The sequence below is a fragment of the Diceros bicornis genome, chromosome 7, assembly GCF_020826845.1.
Source record: "Diceros bicornis minor isolate mBicDic1 chromosome 7, mDicBic1.mat.cur, whole genome shotgun sequence".
In the NCBI taxonomy this organism is placed as follows: Eukaryota; Metazoa; Chordata; class Mammalia; order Perissodactyla; family Rhinocerotidae; genus Diceros; species Diceros bicornis.
The window spans coordinates 34,931,935-34,953,532 of NC_080746.1; the positions used below are offsets into that span (position 1 = coordinate 34,931,935).

The window sequence follows — 21,598 nt, forward strand, 5'->3', positions numbered from 1 at the left end:
TCTAATCTCTCCCTTATTTTAGACCTTGTTTACACAGCTGAAGACCATGGTAGCTCATTTCTGGTTAGCACATACCACTGCTGACTCATAATGAAATTGATAAATAGCCACTGAATATCTTCAGGTCTGACTCATTATTGCCATCTTTTCTCTCCCAGACTTTTCAATAGCAACCTACCTACTCTCCCTGCTAAGATTCTTGCCCACGCTCTACAATCTACTTTCCGTAAATCATCTGGCATGACCTTTTAACATGTTATCAAGTTACATCTCTCCTCTGTTTAAATTGGGATCTGGTCATTGCCTATCTATTTCACCCCTTATCTCTCTTTTTGTCAGTCAGTCTACTCTCTTCATCCATTTAGATTCTCCTTCTTTTCTTCTATATTGGTTCTTCTTCAAACACAGTGAGTCTGTTCCCTCTTGAGACTTTGACATTTCCCTTCCTCTGCTGCCAAAACGCTTTCTCCAGATATTCACATGGCTTGCTTTTCCACATTCATCAGGTCTTTCCTTAGAGATCTATTCAGAGTGACCTTTCTTGATCACCCTATGTAAAGTAACACCTCGTTACTCCATCACCATACACATCACTTACTATCTGTTTATTCTACTTAATTTCTTTATGGGAATTGTCCCTATCGGAACTTGTATTATTTCTTATCTTGCTAAGTTGTCCATCTTTTCTCCTAGAATGTCAGTTCCTCAAGGACACAGATCTTGTCTGTCTTGTTCACTGCTGTATCCTTAGTGATATATAGAACAATAAGTAGAAGGTACTGAATTAACATTTGTTAAATTAACAGATAAACAAATTGGACTAAAAGATATTTGGAATTTATTAGGCCACTGGGACTGGGAATGAGAATATTTTAAAAAATGCCTTTTATCTCTGTAATCTCTATCCCCAATACACAATATCTTTGACAAGTTATACATGCTATGCCCACTTGGACCTTTTTATCCACAGCTATCATATTTTTTAGAACACAGACTGAACCATAAATGAAACAAATGCTGCATCTTGAGTTCTACTGAATTCCATTTTAAAAAACAGTCAATTTCTTCAGAGTTATGCTGGAACAAATATAGATCCAGGGGCCAGGCTGAAACAGTTCTTTCTCAATTTAGGCATTAAATGAAAATAGCTCTAGGCCAGCAAAGGCATTGTCAGCTGGTGCATCTCTCCGAATTACGACAGAGAAGCAAATAGAGAGGCATATAAGCCAGGTGTCCTCTTAGGGACTTTTGGAATCTCTTGAAGCAAAATCTGTCAGACTTATGTCCTGAGTAGAAATGGGTGACGTAAGGCGTGAGAAGCCTGATCAAAGGCACTGACGATTCAAACATTTTACCTTTTTCTTTTCTTTTTCTTTTCACTTTTTTCTTTTTCTTTCTTCCTCCCTGTCTCTCTTCCTCTCTCCCTTCTTTTCTTTCCTTCTTTCTTTCTTTTAAATTTTTTACTGGCTATTTTCACAATCCCCTTACCTAATCTAAGATAATTGCTACTTCTTTAACCCAGGACATCAGGATGTCCAAAGAAGCCTCAGCTTAGTTCTTGGTATTGGAAACCACCCAAATGATCAGGTTAGAAAATCCAAAATTATTCATCCTTTTTGGATGTTTTCTGACCAGAAATTGCTATAACCAGAAACATAGCTTATGCTTCTCTTAACGGAAGAAAAGAATCAAACAATTAACTATTTCCTTTCATTCATTTCAAAAATAGATACACATACTTATAGAAAGTATTGTGCTAGGTCTTGTGTATGAAACTTCAAATAGAACAGGCATTGTCTCTGGTTTTGTTTTTTTTTTTTTTTGTGAGGAAGATCAGCCCTGAGCTAACATCTGCCAATCGTCCTCTTTTTGCTGAGGAAGACTGGCCCTGGGCTAACATCCATGCCCATCTTCCTCCACTTTATATGGGACGCCGCCACAGCGTGGCTTGACAAGTGGTGCGGCAGTGCGCGCCCGGGAGTCAGTGCGCGCCCAGGATCCGAACCGGCGAACCCCGGACTGCTGCAGCGGAGTGCACGCATTTAACCGCTTGCGCCACTGGGCCGGCCCATTGTCTGTGTTTTTATAGAGCAGATGTTCTTGTGTGTTTTATTTAAGCATACAAAAATCATAATTGAAAAATATGCATGTAATAAAAAGGAAAAGATCATCACTTAAAACCATATTTATCTCCGATCTGGACCATTTGGATGGTTCTACCATACTCTAAATCCACAGTGAGGTTAAGATCATGCTGTAAGCACAGTCACCATCATAAACACAACATTATGAATAACTAAGTTCTGTGACAAATTTCAGTGTTAAAGCTACAGTGAGAATTAGAATGGAAAGTATTTTTTTTAAATGCTAGAAAAGAAACATAATGCGGTTGACGCTTGATTAAATAAATATCACCAAATAAAGAAGTTGACAAAATTTCAAGAAATCTGTAGTTAACTTGATGGTTAGCAAAATAAGATTTTCCCAAAGAGCTAAAGTAAACAGAAGAGAATATACAGCACTTAACCCTTTTTCATTCTCACAACTAGTTTTATATTGTTTATTTTACACATGACATATTTTCAGCATTTGAGTCCTAATAAATCCATAAAATTTATTTGAAGTCAAGGAGAGCAGGAATTTTTCCCTGCATTTCTTCTGCATCTCAATTGTGTCCAGCTTCCTTGAGTACTCAATGAACTGTCTCTCCATTTTATATGCGGAATAGACCTGTATTTGAACAATGAGATATCGAAAAGTAGCTATTTTGTTGCTGACAAATTACTACATAGTGACAGCTCCCCAGAAGCTCATGCTAAGCAATAAAACAATCTTTACCATAAATAGACATATTTCACAGCGCTATTATTGTGGTAGAAATTTATCTCTGCTTAAAAAATGATACTGTGAACATTTGTCCACAAGTTTTCATGGACACAATACAATACGAATACTTTGAGCATTATTTTATAATAACAAAGAGAATCAACATACATGATTAATTTTCTGTCAGCAAAGATTCATCATTGTTGAAAATAATAATTCCAGTAAGAGTCAGTCCAGTTTAAGAAGCATGAGATAACTTTCATGGCACTTTCTAGATTATGAAACACTTTGATGTATATTGCTTATTCCTTAGCCAATACTCAAGTGGAAACATTTTAAATAATTTTCTTATGTAAGAGAAGTAAGATTTAGCTGTCCTAATAAATTAGTTAATTCTCTCTTTAATCTCCAAAGCACTGAGAATACATATTTACTCTCATTTCTCTAGGATGCTGAATCTGGGTCTCTTTAGTCAATGGTTTAATTTTTATATTACTCCAGGAATTGCTGACTATTATAGATACCTTTTAACATTTTCTTTGCCCTTAAGATAAAAACAACAAACAAATTCACTAAATCAGGTGACCTGCTGACAAGGAGAAATTAAATCGTCTTCTGATTAATTACATGTCTAAAACCACCAAGTGCACAGCTGATAAAAGTCAACTTGGGTTCCTGCACTGACGTAGGCTCCATTATCATCATGACTTCTGGGGCAACTAAAACAATGTGCATATACATAATTTCAAAATGATTACGGAAGACCCATAATCCATTTCTCTTTTTCAACTGCAGTAAGCCAGTCAGACTTAATATTATTAGGCACCTGTTTTCTGTAACATTTCTGTTTTCATTTTCCTTTTAAAGTTCTTAGGGAGCACTAGCTGGCAGTGACAAAGTTCTGTGCTATTTACCACGCTGCCACCAAGAAGAAGGAGAGTATTTGTATAAGCTTATCAATGACAGACATTCTCTGTGCAATAGTATATCATCCTCTTGGCAGAAAGAACAAACTGTCACCTTTCCAATAAAATAGATTTAACTCAATGCAGGAGAATGGGGTCAAAGGAAAGGGAAAAATGTCCTTTCTTTGGTTATTTTTAGAGGAATACAGCTTACTCAGAAGCATCTGAAGCAATTCAGGAGAAAGTAACTAGATGTACTTATGTAGAAAGGAGGTCAGCGTAGCTCTGAGCAACTGGATTTCCTCTCTTATCTCACCTTCATGTTGAAAGCATTGCTACAGGAGGCAGCCTTCTCATTTTTCTTCCACTAGTTACCATCTCTGTGACATTGGGCCTGTGAGAGAACCACCTTAAACCTCTTTCTATTGAGAACAAGCAATATTTTACTTGCCCAAGTACAAGGAATTGGACCACACAATCTCCAAATTATTTTTAATTCTAAGATTTATAAATTCACTTGGGGAAATATTTTTTTTCAGTTTATAAGAGATATAAATATATCTAGTTTTAATAAATCTAATTAAATAATCTTAAGTCTGTAACTTTGATAAAAATATACAAGCTGATTTGGGATGTTGAAAAATACATGCTGGGACTGAGGAGCGCAAAAAAATGCTCTTTCAAAAACCGTCAACCAAATGAGCATAAGTTAATGAGTCAAAGAATAGCTCCTTCCTAGCGTATTCTAATAACAAATACTAATAATTAATATTTGTATATGATATATTTCACATGCACTATCTCCCCTAATCTAGTGTCCTATCACGCTGTTCTATTACCTTTCATGGAAAGAAACCTATTTCTAACAAATATTAATCGTAATACATTTCTCCAATTGTTAAATATTTAAAAATAAATTAGAATAATTACTACCCACATTCCAAAAGGAGTATGATAATTATGAAACCCATTGGATAGGCTATTCAGAGCAGGATAATTTAAACCCTTTAGTTTTTGTTGTTGCTATTTATTTGTTTAAATATGGAGATTGAATGAAAAGCAATTTACAAGCACCCTAGAAATGTCAGTAAAGTTGCTTAAAATTCAAAGCAGATAAATCCTGAACTACATTTTCTCCCCCAGTCGCTACCTATACACATATTTGGAGGATAATATATCCTTGAAGAGTCATTTTTAAAGAAAACAATAACATGGATTTTGGCACAGTAGAGGTTGAAATATTGATGCTTTTTGTCACACATACATTCACAACTAAGCTATCGTAATTATGATTCCTCCCCCTAACAATTACACACACATTCTATCATGAAAAACTTAGATTTTATTGAAGTTAATTTCATATTGACAAAAATAATTTTACTGATTTTTAAAGTTTTTTTAAGCTCAGATAATTAGGTTAATGACAGTGCTCTCTCTATCACTGTATCTGAAGTGAAGATACAGAGAAATATTCCAGCTTCTTTACTGTTAACTAAAATAGGTTTGTTATTATTTGCATGCAAAACATTCATAGATATAAATAGATATATGGTAGAGCTCAAAAATGGGCATGGATATCTCTTATTGCTATATGCATACTTTATTTAAACCACTTTATTGAAGTATGATTGATACATAATAAGCTGTACATATTTAATGTATACAAATTGATGAGTTTGGAGTAAGTATACATCTGTGAAACCATCACCACACTCTGTGGCATAAACATATCCAACACCTCCAAAAGGTCCTCCTGCCCTCTTTATTGTTTATTATTATTATTATTTTGTGATAAGAACACTTAAAATAAAATCGACCCTCAGAGCAAATTTTTAAGTATACCACTTATATTAAGAATCTAAAATAGTCAAACTCACAGAAGCAGAGAGTAGAATGGTGGTTGCCAGGGACTGAAGAGAGGGGGAAATGAGGACGTATTAGTCAAAGCGTACAAAGTCTCAGTTATGCAAGATGCATACGTCCTAGAGATCTACAGTACAGCATAGTGCTGACAGTTAATAATACTGTATTGCATATTCTCTACAGAGTGCTTTTGCAGCTACTCTCTTCAAGAGGTTGAAACTACTTTTCTACCCCTTGAATCTGGTCTTTGCCTGTGTGGTTTGCTTTGGTCAATGAGACAGTAGCAAACATGACACAGAGGCTTGAAAAGTGCTTGCAAATTGGGGTTTGTCCTTTCTCTTGCTTCATCTGAGAACCCTGAAGCCACAATCATGTGAAAGAGCCTGGGCTAGACTACTGGATGATCAGAGACGTGACCAAGTCATTCCCGTTGCCTTTGCTGGTAGGAGCCAATCACCAGCAGTGTGAGTAAGGCCAGATTACACCATTCAACCCCACCTCTTCAAACCTCATGGGGCTGTGAGATCAGCTGAGCTTGTCCAAACCAGAACTACCAAGAATTGTGAGGAAGAATATGGGGTTTTTTGTTGATTTTAAGGTAGTAAATTTGAGGATGGTTTGTTATGCAGCAAAAGCTAACTAGTGTGATATATAGTCAACATGTATATTATGTATTATGTGGATTGAATTTCCATAAACAGTAGCTTCTCCAGCCTTAAAATACACATCCACAAAAGTACAGACACACACTCCTTCCTGAATTTCCATCTTTTCCAAGTTATCTGCCATTTTTTGTCTTTCTCTTCCTGAGTTCAACTTCTCAGAAAACAAAATTTACGTAATTGTCTAAATTCCTCCTCCATTAACCATTTCAACTCACTGTCACAAGATTGATGTTTCCACTACTTCATTAAAGGTAACTATTATTATCATTAAAAAGAAAACTTTTTAGTACTGATGTCATGCAACCTTCCCACAACATTGACACTGCTGACCACCTCCCTTCTGGAGATGCTCTGTTATCACTCCTTCCTAAAGTTTCCCCAAACTCATAACTCACCTTCCATTCTTTTCAACCTTTACTTTCTCTTGCCCCTTAAAAGCACATGAGTCTCAAAATTTCTTCCTTGCCTTATGACTCATCATTATATACATAATCCTTGTGTGATTATTTCCCTTCCCAGAGCCTCAAATTCATCCATGCTATAATGAATCCCAAATTGACTTTTAGCTCAGTCATCTTTCCTACACTTTAGACATTTTCATCTGAGTGTGTTACAGATATCTGAAGCTCAACATCTACATTATTGAGCTCAGTATTTCCCCACTGCAAATCTACACCTCCTATTTTATTCAGTATTCAAGTAAATGGTAATATCATCTACCCCATAAGCAAAATGAGAAGCCTATTTCCTCTAATACAAAATATTTTATTTACCAAGTCCTATATATTTTATTGCCAAAATACATTTGAATCTCTCAACTTTTGTTGATGCCCTTCGCTACTGTCTTATTTTAGGGCTTAGTCATATTTTGTCCAGATCAAGCATACAGAACGTTATGCATAGTCCACTTTGTTCTCATAAACCCACAACCAGTTTCCTCTATTATTAACATCTTAATTAATATGGTACATTTGTCACAAATGATGGACCAATATTGATATTTTATTTTTAACTAAAGTACATATTTTATCCAGGTTTCCTTAGTTTTTATATAATGTTTTTTTCTATTGCAGGATCCTATTCAGGGTAACACATTACATTTAGTTGTCATGTCTCCTTAGCCTCCTCTTTCTGTGATGGTTTCTCCAATATTCCAAGTTTTTGATGATCTTGAAAATTTTGAAAAACACCAGCTAGGTGTTTTATAGAATGCTCCTCAGTTTGGATTTGTCTGATATTTTTCTCATGATTAGATTGGGGTTATTGTTTGTAGGGAGGAAAACCACAGAGGTGAGGCGCAGTTCTCATCACATCATATCAAGGGTAACCACTATCACTGCTGATGTTGACCTTGATCTTCACCTGGTTGAGGTAGCATTTATCAGATTCCCTCACTGTAAAGTTACTCTTTTTATCCCCTTTTCCATTCTGTTCTCTTTAGAAACAAGTCACTATGCACAGCCTACACTTAAGAAGGGGGAAGTTACCCTAGACCTCCTTGAGAACAGAGTATCTACATAAATTATTTGAAATTCATCTACATGGGAAATTTGTCTATTCTTTTCATCCATTTAGTCATTCAATCACTTATTTATATTGACATGGACTTATGGGTATTTATTTTTTTCTTTGGGTTATAACTCAATACTTTATTTTTTGGCACAAATTGTCTAGTTTGGGCCATTGGGAACTCTTTCATTTGGTTCCCGTGTCCCTTTGACATACTCTCCTCATTATGTTTCTTTAGTGTTTATTGGTTGGTTTGTTTTAGCACTTCCTTACTTTCTGGCAGTACAAGATACTCTAGGCTGATCAAGTATATTTCCTGCTCTGGTCCTAGAATCAATCATTTCTCCAAACAGCCCTAATTCCTTTAATTAGAGAATGGTATTAGAAACCAAGAGCTTGGCACTTTATGGACTGGTTTCTACTGGAGAACATTGCTTCTAGGCCTTCTCAGACGACAGGGCAAGGAAATATGTGTGTGTATACCTAGCCATGCATATATGTGTATCTATAAATGTTTTTTATATGTAACCATCTGTATCTATATATTTTTTTAATTTTTTGTTTATTGCAGTAACATTGGTTTATAACATTGTAAAAATTTCAAGTGTACATCATTATACTTCTATTTCTGCATAGCTTACATCACGTTCACCAAGACAGGAAACAACATATGTTGGAGAGGATGTGGAGAGAAGGGAACTCTCATACACTGCTGGTGGGAGTGCAAACTGGTGCAGCCACTATGGAAAACAGTATGGAGATTCCTCAAAAAATCAAGGATAGAACTACCATATGATCCAGCTATTCCACTGTTGGGTATTTATCCAAAGAACTTGAAAACACCAATTTGTAAAGGTACATGCATCCCTGTATTCATTGCAGCGTTATTCACAATAGCCAAGACTTGGAAGCAACCTAAGTGCCCATCAAGGGACGAATGGATAAAGAAGATGTGGTATATATACACAATGGAATACTACTCTGTATCTATATTAAGCTAAACATAAGTTCGTACTGAAGTCTGCAACTCTAATCCATTACCACATGGTTCATTCTAGTCTTCTTCTCTTGTTTATCTGTAACTTCCCATCCTAACAGTGAGAAAGCTGGCTTCCACCATCCACCATCCATTGACTTAATTGTTCGATTCCACATATAGTGGTTTTAGAATTGCTAACATGGGGAAATGATGTTATTAACTAGAGTACAGTTCTTAAGTATAGTTTCTTTGCCTTTAATCTTGCAGATTCACTCCTGAAATCACCCAGTTCAGTAAATTTTTTCACCCACTCCCCTAAGCGAGATTGCTTCATATATTTATAATACAGTTAGATTCTATGTCATCTTCTGCATTCCATCCTGGGGTCTTCTAACCTCCTTAATTATTTTTTTAAATTTGCATACATTAAGGTTTATGCTGTGTTATAAACTTCCGTTGGTTTTGATAAATGCATAATGTCATGCATCCACCATTATGGTATCATACAGAGTAGTTTCATCACCCTCAAAACATGCCTTAAGTTTCATTGATCTGTTCGATCATCCCCTGACCCCAACTCATGGCAATCACCGAGCTGTACAGTCTCTATATTTTTTCCTTTTTCAGAAGATCACATAAATGTAATCATACAGTATGTAGCCTGATCAGACTGTCTTCTTTCACTTAGCAATATGCATATAGGATTCATACATGTGTTTGCATGAATTGACAGTTCATTTTTCTTGATCGCTGAAAAGTATTGCATTATATGGAATTTCCATAGTTTGTTTATTCAGTCACTTATTAAAGAGCACCTTGATTATTTCCAGTTTTTGGTGATTATTAATAAAGCTACTACCAACATTTATGTGCATGTTTTTTTGTGAGCATAACTTATAAATGCTAGGTAAATGCCTAGAAGTCCAACTACTTGATCATACCGTAAGACTGTGTTTAGCTTTGTAAACATTGTCAGACTGTCTTCCAAAGTGGCCATACCATTTTGCATTCCTACCAGCAGTAAATGAACATTCTTGTTTTTTTCATCCTGACTAGCCATTTTTTTTCCTAGATCTTAACCATTCCGACATGTATAGTGTTATCTCATTTTTGTTTTAATTATAGGTCCATTTTCAAAATAAGGTTGTATTTCCCTGTGAAGGTTATCAACCTTCCATTGCTCTCAATAGCCAGTATTTAAATTTAGTGTCGTGTAAGAGTTCTTCTATATTTCCTAAACACACCAAGATAATCCATCCATTAAAAAATGAATAAACAAAACAAACAGGGAATACAGTCTGGGTCTTCTCTCATTTCTTCAATCAGTTTTGCTGGTTCAAACAGCAGCAACAACATAAAATGTGCTCATGATCTATAGCTTAATTACCCTCATTTTCTGTAACACTAATCAACTCACTGTGCCAAATAGGTTCTATAATGTTATACTCATAGACGAATAAAGGCAATAACTAGAGAAAACCAAAGGACAAAATACCAAATAATAGAATAGTCAAGTAAATATTGTATTAATAAGTAAATATTGTAAGTATTAATTAGTATTACCAAGTAATAAGAATAGAACAGGGGCTGTACCTCCAGCATAATTTGTTAAAATAAGAAGGTGAAGGTGAGTGAAGGTTTTTGAATATAATTATTCTTCATAACTGATCCTTGCAAATATCTAATCAATTTTATTTTAAACAGATATCTACAGCAGAGAAGAAATTAATCTGTTTTATAAAATAACATATACGTGCTTCATATTAAGCGCAGAAGATTAAAAATAAATTCCATGTGAAAATTAGAAATGTTTTTTGTTTTCAACTTTTTTTTGGCTTTGTCTATAATACAGTTATGTGTTGCTTAACAACAGGGATACTTCTGAGAAATGCATCCTTAGTTGATTTCATCGTTGTGCGAACATTATAGAGTGTACTTACACAAACCTAGATAGTAGAGTCTACTGCATACCTAGGCTATATGGTACTAATCTTATGGGACCACTGTCGTACATGTGGTCTGTCACTGACTGAAACATCATTATGTAGTGATTTGAACAGCATCTTATCTCCAAATTCAGCCTCATTATTTATATCTTTCAACGTTTCCTTTTACTCCATGGAAAAAACAGCATCTTGATTCCCTTATGATCTGGAAATCTAATGATCATTGACCCCACCCACCTCAGGCTGAGTGTTTTCATCTTCCCACAACCACAGTATAATCTCTCCTTTGAAATGTCTGTTTATTTGAGAGGATAGTGTTGGCCAGTACAAGAAAATAAAACTTTGGAGTGATGTTACAGACTACCACTCTCCCTCCACCTAGCATTGTCAGATTAATAAATAAAAACATTATTTATTAATAAATAAAAACCAGTTTAATTTAAATTTTAGATAAAACAAAATAAAATAGTGCATGAAACATCATAGAACCAAAACAATTATTTACTGTTTATTTGGAATTCAAACTTAACTGGGCACACTTTATTTCACCTTGCAAGCCAACTTCCATTCTCTCCAGTTAGCCTATGAGTTCAAGAGGAGAATGACACTGAGAAGGTCAAAGAGCAGTAGACTAGATCAGCAGGGAGGATGGTAGTACTGCGCAGAAAGAACCTAACATTTGAAGACTCTTTATTTCTTTTTTTAAGTAACCATAATATTGGCGGACCAGGGTTTTTGTTTAACTTTACATGTCTCTGAAACTATTCACCTACTTTATCATGTTTTCAGAGATGTCTCTACCAACATTTTATGGAGGTCTCATACCTTACATGTCACTTCTTAAACCTGTTTTTTCTGTAAGCACTTGTGGTCAACACATAATAATAATAACTAACTAATAATTGTTTGTTTTGTTGCTTTTGAAGTTAATTACTGGTATCTCAACAAAGAAGAGGCTTTTATGTATCTTTTAAAAGAATTTAGATGCACGTAAATACGTTATGGTTATTACATTTAAACATATAGCATTCCTTTATATTACCAAAATACTAAATTTGTCTCTATATGAAGACAGTCCTTTCAATTTCAAACAAAGTTTTTGAGCACAATCTAAGCTGAGTATTCCTTCTTTGGTTTTAAAGAGGACTTGTCCATCATACATAGTTGAAGTCACACAGACAGCACTTAATAATACAATATAGCCACTGAGTTAAATCTAATCAAGCTGTAAATGTTACATATGTAAGCATCTAAATCCTCTCCACAATTTAATTTCTAGACATTCTTAAATTAAAACAAAAAAGCTTCTGGCATATTAATTTTTAGCGTTATGCTAATATTACTCCAAACAACATAAACTACTTTTGCAGATTAAAAGATGGCATTTTAGATTCACGGTATAGAATAATAGAATTGATCAAAACAAAATCAGAGAAGCTGAGACAACCAAGAACATATATTGTGTTAAAGTTGCTTTTAAGTGATTTTGTGCGTGTTTGTGTGTATAATAAAGCCAGCATGATTCTGCTTTTATATGGGGAAATTTAGAATTGTAATGAGACATTTTTATAATTACCTGCTATAATTGATAAGTATATATATTACCAAATCTTCTGAGGATTAACAATGGTTTAGATTGTAAATGAAAGTCAATGAGGTGGGGTGGATACTCATTTTATTAACACTTATATAGCATTTTTCTAAATACTTTTTTATACTGAATTGTATATGACTTTTTGCCATGCTAGCAGAGGTTTAATGGTTGTTTTCTCTTCCTTTTGTTGAAAAGTATGAATACTGATATAAATTTAAATGAATACCTGAGGATATTTTGTAATGAGACCTTTACATATTATTGTTATTGGATATTTAAGGCAGGATTTTTACCTGAAAGACACCCAGAGACTGACAGAAACAGAACTAATTTCCAAGAGGAAGCCATCCTTGGTCACTAGGATCTCCTGTGTCCCCGTGTGTTTAGCAGTTCTGACGTTTCTTCATTAAATAATGCCCTGTTGAGATAAATAAAAGTTTTCAAAAAGAGAAAATAAACAAAAAAGCAAACAAACAGAAGCCAACTCAAAAATCTCATAATAAAATGATAAATAACTCTAGTGCAAAGGTCAGATTGATATATACTTAGATATTGACAACAATAATAAAATTTCCATTAGAATTCATTTAATGCACAACACAAAAACTTCAGAGATCTGATAAACTTTCCCTATCATATTTATTTATATTGAATACTCCTTTACAGATAATAAAAACATCAGGTTCTAATGGGGATGATTTTTCCTCACAGGGAATGTAAAATAGCTATATTTATTACATTAGACAAATTATTAGACTAGAAAAACAGGGTAGAGGAACCAGTTACATTAATATACATTCTGGTCTAGAACATAACTAATGATCAGTTAGCCAAGTGACTTTACACATTGTGCCTATAGCTCATCTAAACCTCCACAGGGAATTTTTCCCATTTAATTATTAATGTCAACTGCCTTTGTTTATAACTCCTATGATTATCTGTACTGTGTCATAGTTCCTTTCTTTGGTGAGTTATTTCTCTCAGCATCTTTTGCTAGCCAGAACCTAAGGGAAATAAGGATTTTCATGAATATTTAACGTTTTTTGTCTAATGCCATTTTTATAACAATAACCAGAATAGCACATTAATATGCTTTGCTTCTTTTATTTTTCATGAAAGACACAATAAACATAAAAAAATATAAAATTCTAGCGTGAAACTTCCTGCAGGAACTTGACAAATGTGCATTAGAAATTGCTACAATAGACAAGTAACTTCTCAGTTTTCAAGTGTCAGTTAGTGGTATCCTTCTTGGCCAAAAGCAATTAAGTTGAAAAATAATTGTACACTCTGTTAATGATTTTTAAATAACAATTGCTTCTTGGCAACTGGTTCTTCCCTATAGACTTAGCTGTTCAGGTTGTCTTTGTTTTTTTAAGAAGCATCTTAAAAGTATAGACAAGGACTTTTCCCCTTAGCTGGGTCATAATTTAACAGTCATACCCAAAGAGGGAAATCTCTTGGTAGCAAGTCTTCTACCTGAATAATGTTAGTTCCATTTTATTTATGTTTTTAAACCTAAGCCTTGGTTATCAATTTTAATTACATCGTTAGGAATCACCAATGGGGAAGAAAGTTAATAAGAGTTAATAATGGTTGATTTATAGCCTCCTCCTTCAAAAAAGACACTTTCATCATCTTTTTTTCTTCCAAGTAAATATCAGAAATAAATACAATTTGAAGCACAAAAAATGACCTTAAATCACTAATTTTTACAGTTTAAAACATTTTTATTATTTATACACTGCTTTTACCAGAAAGGAAGAGAAGAATATCAGCCCTTCACACATAAAAATTAGAGAGACTTAAAGTTGCCGGAACTACAATTATAATTCACAGGAACTGAATATTCAAATTAGTGAATGTTCAAATCATGATAAAATTGGGCTTTCTCAGATTTTGAGTTCTGAGATGTTAATATAGTTTTGCTTAGCTTGTTTTGATGAGCTTCTGCTCACTCTATGCCCCCAAAAGGGGTATTTCCCTTCTCTATTTACAACGTTCTCTGTTGTCTTCAACATTCATCATCAACAAATGCAAACGGTATCAGAGCACTTATGTGCTGTACACTGGGAATGTCAAAGAGAAAACACACGTGCATGCATGCACATGCACATATACACAGAGGTTAACCATAGACTATGAGATAAATAAGCAGAATACTCTAAGTATAATATAAATATAGAGCTACCAAAAGGGGAATTGATTCATAAGGATGGCTGGAGTCAGGAATAGTAGAGAAGGATCTTCAGTAGAATTTCAAGAAGACATTGGTCTTAGACAATTATCTTACTTTTGAGGGAGATTAACCATGAAAACATCGATAAATAAGACAATGTCAGAGAGTGATACATATTATGAAGAAATTCACCGAGTAAAGGGACAATGAGTGATCAGAGGACATAAAGAGGTCCTTTAGCAGGGGTTCATGGAAGGTATTTCTGATAAGATGATATTTATGCTCAGTATTCATGTTTTCAACATGCCATTATGAAATAATCCTTATATATGTATTCCAGGCACATTTTTTCCATTCTCAAATCTAAATAGTACATTGAATTTTATTACTAAAAGAATTCTATCTTATGTTAAAATCTCTCCAAATAAAAAGAAGAAACGTGCATGTGTGTGTGTGTGTATGTGTGTTCATTTGCAAGCATCAATGCTTGGTCCTTGGAGTTTAAACACAAAAAATAATAATTCTTCAAAAGCCATTCTTTTTAAGATATCTAAATTACATCCTTCCTTTTTACTTTCCTTCTTCCTTCTCGTTCTCTCTCTCAAGTAAAAAGTAAATGAAATAATCTTTAGGATTCTGAAATATGTAAACTTTTTTATATGCCTCTCTTGAAAACAAAATTATTCCATGACTAATAAAATCCCTGTATCAAAGTAATAAAGTAATGCAATTAATCAGACATATATTAAGTTCCTACTACATGCCAGATTATAATCAGTTAATAAATTTTGTTAATGCATATCAGGACATATTTTTAGAAATACCTTAATGGAGACTGACACTTGTACATTAAACTCATGCATCAAGAGATTAAAAAGCCGTAAATACTAATTTGGAAACCACTAATAAGATACATTAAAAAAACGCATATTTTAAAAAAAGCTTATTTCAATGCTTAGAATATATACTTATTATCACCTGTTATCACCTCTGATATTCAGAGAAAAATGTTTCAAATAACATCATATCACTTTGTAGTTTTTTCCTGAATTATTGAAAATATTTGCAAGTAAAGTAAAATAAGTACATCTTTGTGTTAGAATTGAGTCATAAGTTATAAATAATAAATGCAGTTGATTGCATAGATGGTACTTAAAAGCATCACGCCTTAATTGGAGTCTGAAATTGGATTGCTAAACATATGTTACATAAAAAAATCAAGTGATAGTATGTTGCCATCTGAATACAAGTTAGTTTTTCTTCTTCAAGATGCATATAGGAAACTTCCTTGTTAATGATGTGTGTATGTCAGTGTGTAAAGGTAGCGAGATTGACAGAGAGACAGAGAGACTTCTACTATTGCTTGCTGGTCTCTCTTCAGTTCTATAGCAAGGACTTCCTACAGTTTGGCCCTCTGTAGGTTATTCACACAGCAATCAGAATTGTATTTTAAAACATAAATCAGGCTACATCATTTCCTTGTTTTCAGTGGTTTATTCTTAAAATAAAATCCAATTTCCTTCTATAGTCTACAAGACCATATATGATCGGGTCCCTGCCTAACCTTCTGATTTCATCTTCTAGCACTCTAGATTCCATTCTCACCACACTGACTTTCTTGCTGCTCCTCAAATATGCCAAGTACTCATTGTTTCCTTTGCCTGGACTCATCCGTCATTAGTTCTTTCCAGATGGTATAGTTTTAAAACATTGAAGACTCTGCTCCTTAGGCCTTTTTTGATCACTCTCCATAAAAGAGCATGCCCCCACAGGGCTAGCCCAGTGGGGTAGTGGTTGAGTTCAGTGCGCCCTGCTTCGGCGGCCTGGGGTTTGTGGGTTCAGATCAGGGCGTGGACCTAGAGCACTGATCAAACCATGCTGTGGTAGTGACCCACATACAAAATAGAGGAAGACTGACACAAGTGCTAGCTCAGGGACAATCTTCCTCAAGCAAAAAGAGGAAGATTGGCAACAGATGTTGGCTAAGGGCTAATCCTCTCACCAAATAAAAAAAAGAAAAGTAGCAAGCCCCATTTCCTGTCAGCCCTGTCACTGGTTTACCTTACATTGTCCCTGCCTTATTTTTCTTCTTAGCAATTATCAGTGCTTGATGTCATGCTATTTATTTATTTATTTTTTAATTATCTTTTTCTCCTACTAGGATGAAAGCAAGAATTTTTGTCTTGCTCATCTTTGTAGACCCAGCATCTAGAACAGTACTTGCCTGATTTTAGTAGGTATTCAATCAATATTTTTGAACAATAATTATCAAAGAAACTGGAGTCTATGGTAGGTAAATTATTTGGCACGAGATAATATAAAAAGATAAAAAAATCACTACCCCTTAAATTTCCATAATACTAGCACCAGCTACCATTTATGAAATTCTATGTGCCAGGCATTGTGTCATGCACGTTACCTACACAACCTCTATTAATGAGTTTGACATCTCTTATTGATGAAGATAACTTGCCCAAGAACACACAGCTAATAAAAGGCAGAACTAGGCTAAGAATAATATTGGCCTTTAAGCTGTATCACTACTTACAGAACTCCAGAGCAATCTCTACAAAAGTCTCTAGAAGCCCGCTTATCTAAAACAATTGGGACTGGTGCTGAGTTAATAAAAATCATTTTAAAAATCATACATACATTAAATGTTGTCAACTAACCAATGCAATTTAACTGTATATTCTTTGGCCAATATCATTATACAGGAATGAGATCTTTTTTTCTGATTATCAATATTCTGGTGGAAAATCCTTTCCTTTATCGCAACATCATATGCATATTTACTACATAAATCCTGCTTCTCATGTATCACATACAATTTTTAATTTCTTTAAAGTGGTGTAAGAACATGTGAAGCAGTCTGATAACAGCATCCTAGAAGGTTTTCATTATTTTCGCACAGTTGTCTCACACACATAATATTGTAGCATTTCCTAATCCACTCATTTTACTGAGTTTGTCCAAGACTATTAGCTTTTGGTTTTTTGTTTGTTTGTTTTTTCATAGAGCCAAATGCTCTCACTCTTGGTGCACTCATATGTCCTTGATCTGCATAATGTTTACTTGAATTACCTAATTATGTCAACATGTATAACTTACACAGATGGCACAAATACAACTGAATCTTGGTAGGTATGCAACTTACATAGCGGCAGTGAGTAAACAAGAGATGAGCCTACTTAACCATCAGCATCTAACTTGTTCTGAATTATTTTTATTTATATAGATAATAAAGGATGTTAGTTACTTGGCAAATTAGAACAGTGGAGGTTGAGTAAGTGTTTCTACTCTGATTAGCATGTGACAGGGCTACCATACGAGGGACTTGGAGGTGAAAGTAGTAAAATGATCAAATATCTCTTTTTCTGTGTGCCTTATTCTCCATCTCAACCATGACTCTTTGCTAAGACTGGAACTAGTGGCACTTTTGCTTGGAAGATACCTGTCAAGAGCTAAGAATGGCCAGGACTGGGCTCACAGAAAAGGAACGTACAATAAGCCTTTGTAGGGAGTTGTACTCTAGATATCCCCAAAGTTTTCTAACCCAATGCACCTGGACAAAACAATAGATAATAAAATGCAACAGAAGATCAAGTACACACAAAAAAGAATGTGTGTTTGTCTTGTTATGTTTTCTACTATGTATCCCCTTAAGGACCAAGCAGCAGGGTCAGGAAGTGGAGAGACAGAATTCTTGCTTTCAAACATAACTAGAGTGAGTTATGACATTGTGAATATCATGAATCACAAGAAAATAAATTACACTTTTGTGTCCTGGACAAAGTACTATAGGTTGTAGATGGAAAGTTGAGCTCATAGTATTTACATATTTTGGAGATATTCTTTAACATGGTTTTCTACAGTGTGTATGTAAGCATAGTTCTGGCCTATTTTTCTCATCAATTTTACCCTAAGAACTTCTTTTGACCTCAACAGAACCTGCCCTTCTGGAAAACGGAAAAGCAAAGATTTAAGAAAGAGCAGCACTAGTCTTCTAAGACTTCTAGTCAACTTTGTAATTATATTTAAAACACAAGAGTAGAGAAAAACATGGCTCAAAATTATTTAAAACCACATAGTGCACTTAATGGAGATGGGAACCAGAACAAAAGATATCAACTCTAGGAATCTGGTGCCAGAAATATTCCACGATTCCCATTACCTGGTGATTGACTTAGGAAAGTGTGAAGACAGAACCACACATAGCTCACTGCACCTACCACCAGCCTCCATGTAAATTCTGACGTGATTTGTGTTGTGTTGGGATCCTGAGTACCATTCCATGGCCAGGTGACAGAAGATTTCCCTTTCTGGTAATTTGGGAACTAGACACATGAGAAAACTTCCTTCTTAAGATAATACAAAATACAGCATAAACTATTTTTAAATGCCTCAATAAACTATTTAGGCCATTTACCAAATCCTAATAAATTCCCAGCTGATGTTCACGGCTTCTCTGAGAGAGTGGGACCAAGACCAAAGCCTAGGGCCGATGTGAGGGGGTGTTCAAATAGGACACTCCATATACTTAGGATCCCAAAGGGCTTCAAATCATAGGTAGGGTGGGTGAACTAGAAATATCTTTTCAGAGTGATGATCTACCCAGAGATTAGTAAAAGAAATTATTCAGTCTTAAACATGAGACCGGATGGAGAGAAAAAAGAAAATCTCATAGTGAAAAATTCGTAGTCAATATTCACAAAATATACAGAAAACAAAGCCCTAGGAGTAAGGGTAAACAGAAACAATAAAAGTCATAATCAGACTTGCAAAGACTTCAGATAGTTGACTTTTCAGACATAGGTTATAAAACAAATATATTTGATCTCTTCTTAAACATAAAGGAATTGGCATTGTGAGAAAAAGAAACAGAGATGAAGAAATTATTTAGAACGCAGCTCAAGAAGGCAAATAGATAAAAATATGAAAGGAAGGTAAACAGAACGGGGGTTATAGTAAGACCGTCTTATATGTCTAATCAGATTTCCATAAGCAGAAAGAGAATGGGTTCAAGCAATATGTGAAGAGACAGATAATTGCTAAAATTTTCCAGAACTGATGAAATTTCCCAATTTTAAGATTTAGGAAGACCAGAAAAACCCAAGAAGAATGAAGACCTAGGCAAATCATAGTGAAAATGCTGAACACCAAAGACAAAAGAATAGCCGGAGAGAAAAAGAGGCATTAATTATAAAAATAGAAAAATCAGACTCTCAGTTGACTTAATGATAGCAGTAATGGAATCCAAAAAGATTGGAATAATGTGCCGGTTAAGAAATAACTGTCAATCTATAATTCTAAAAATAGTGAGAATTTCTTTAAAGGACAAGAGTTAAATAAAACTCTTTCCACTCAGTCAAAAACTGAGAGGTCAATTATATCTTAATAAAGTTGGAAAAAAAACTGAGTTTATCAAAAATAAATCTTGAGTGAGAAAAATGATAAATGACATTCATCAGATAGAAGGAAAAAAGTAACTGCAGAGGGAAGCTCTGAAATGAATAAAGAGAACACAACAGAAATTAATTCATCTAACGTTTACTACATGCCAGGAACTAAGAGCTTTACCTATGGGAACTCATTTAACACACAGAATTCTATGAGATAAATCTATTATTCTCATTTTAAAGATAAGAAATCTGAGGTATAAAGAGGTTAAGTAAATTTTCTAAGACTGCACAGCAATTGAGTAAACTTGAGATTTAAATCTAGGCAGTCTGGGTGCAGAGTCCACGACTTTAAACAACACATTATACTGCCTTAAAAAAGAGTGATAAAAAATACAGTATGAGGATAAATTTAAGAAAATATCATCTCAATGAAACAACAATTTTTTTTTTTCCTTTTACCCCACAAGACATGATTGTCCTGTGGGCTAAAAGGTAAGGCAACTGTCAAATTAAAATTCATGAAAATAGTAGCATATAAATCAGGAGAGAAGTGACTGAAGTTAAATAGTTCAACAGTCTATGTATATCCAGAAAAAAAAGGAAGACATAAACTTCAGATTTTTACAAAGTATCTATATTGAATCTTCTAAGTTAACCACTGAAAAAATAGAAATTGTCAGAAAACAAATCTATATTCATTGTAAAATTTAGCATCTCCCGCTCTTTGATAATGAGGAGAAATTATACATTTAAAACTCTTTTACACAGAATTTAGCACATACACAACTTTCCACATGTCCTATAAAACAAAAACTTAAATTTTTAAATCTAATATTAGAGGCTTTCCACAGTTTGATTCAAACTACACATCTTGTCTAATCTTCTACTACTCCACTTCAGACATTTTGGAACCCAGCTAACTGAAATAATTTTTCATTTGCAAACCTAATTTCTGCTGTATATCTTCCAGGAAATACTCACACTCACAGTCATCAGCATAAAATTCCTTATTTCAAAATATTTACTTGTGGAAGGAACAAAAGAAATTATTAAGTTGCTTAATTAAGGGCAAGTGCAAAAGTCTTAATTCAAGAATGGATTTGGGACATTCAAGCTGCAGAGAGAAGGCCAGCATGGCTGGAAGCTAACGCCCAGGAGGGAGCAGTAGAAAATCGAGTCTGTGAGTTGCAAAGGGCCTGATCTTAAAGCATTCATAGGCCAGAGGAAGGAGTTTGCATTTTATTATAAACATTATCATAATAAAAATAAACTATTCCTATCACATAACTCAATTTCTAAAGTTTTAAAATACTTTCCAATAATATCTAATTTTACCGTATAAAGTACACAGGAACAAATGACACTCCATTTTTACAGACTGGACAAACAGATGTGAAAGTGATGGGACTTGACCACTGCCTCACATAATTCAAAGTCAGCATCGGGATTAACTCTCCTGTCTCTTGATTCCTGGTCTAGAGAGCACAATAATATCTGCAAGTTACCTGGTCCATTTTCTACTGATGAGAAAATGTATTCTAAATTCAGAGTTGCTGGAGAATTTAAGAGACTCATTTGTATATATTTTAGGAGAGGTTCTTCTGAAAAGAGTGGAATAACATGACTTGAAGCCTGGCTTCTTGGAATAAGAGGGTCTCAGTAAAGGGAAAAATGTGTGAATAATGAAAAAGGAGACCTGGGTTCCACATGTGCAAGTAAGTTAACTAAGT

The 21,598-nt window shown here is 34.4% G+C and overlaps 1 protein-coding gene across 3 annotated transcripts in view; it reads right to left on the reverse strand.

Moving 5' to 3' along the window:
- The window catches only part of CNTN5 (contactin 5), an 812,742-nt gene that overhangs the window by 676,027 nt on the left and 115,117 nt on the right, over window positions 1-21,598 (reverse strand). For all 3 annotated transcript variants that reach the window (XM_058545360.1, XM_058545362.1, XM_058545361.1), the window contains one exon: window positions 12,581-12,705. In XM_058545360.1, the coding sequence (XP_058401343.1) occupies window positions 12,581-12,635 (55 nt within the window). In that variant the 5' untranslated portion in view covers window positions 12,636-12,705. The remainder of the gene's footprint in view (window positions 1-12,580; window positions 12,706-21,598) is intronic.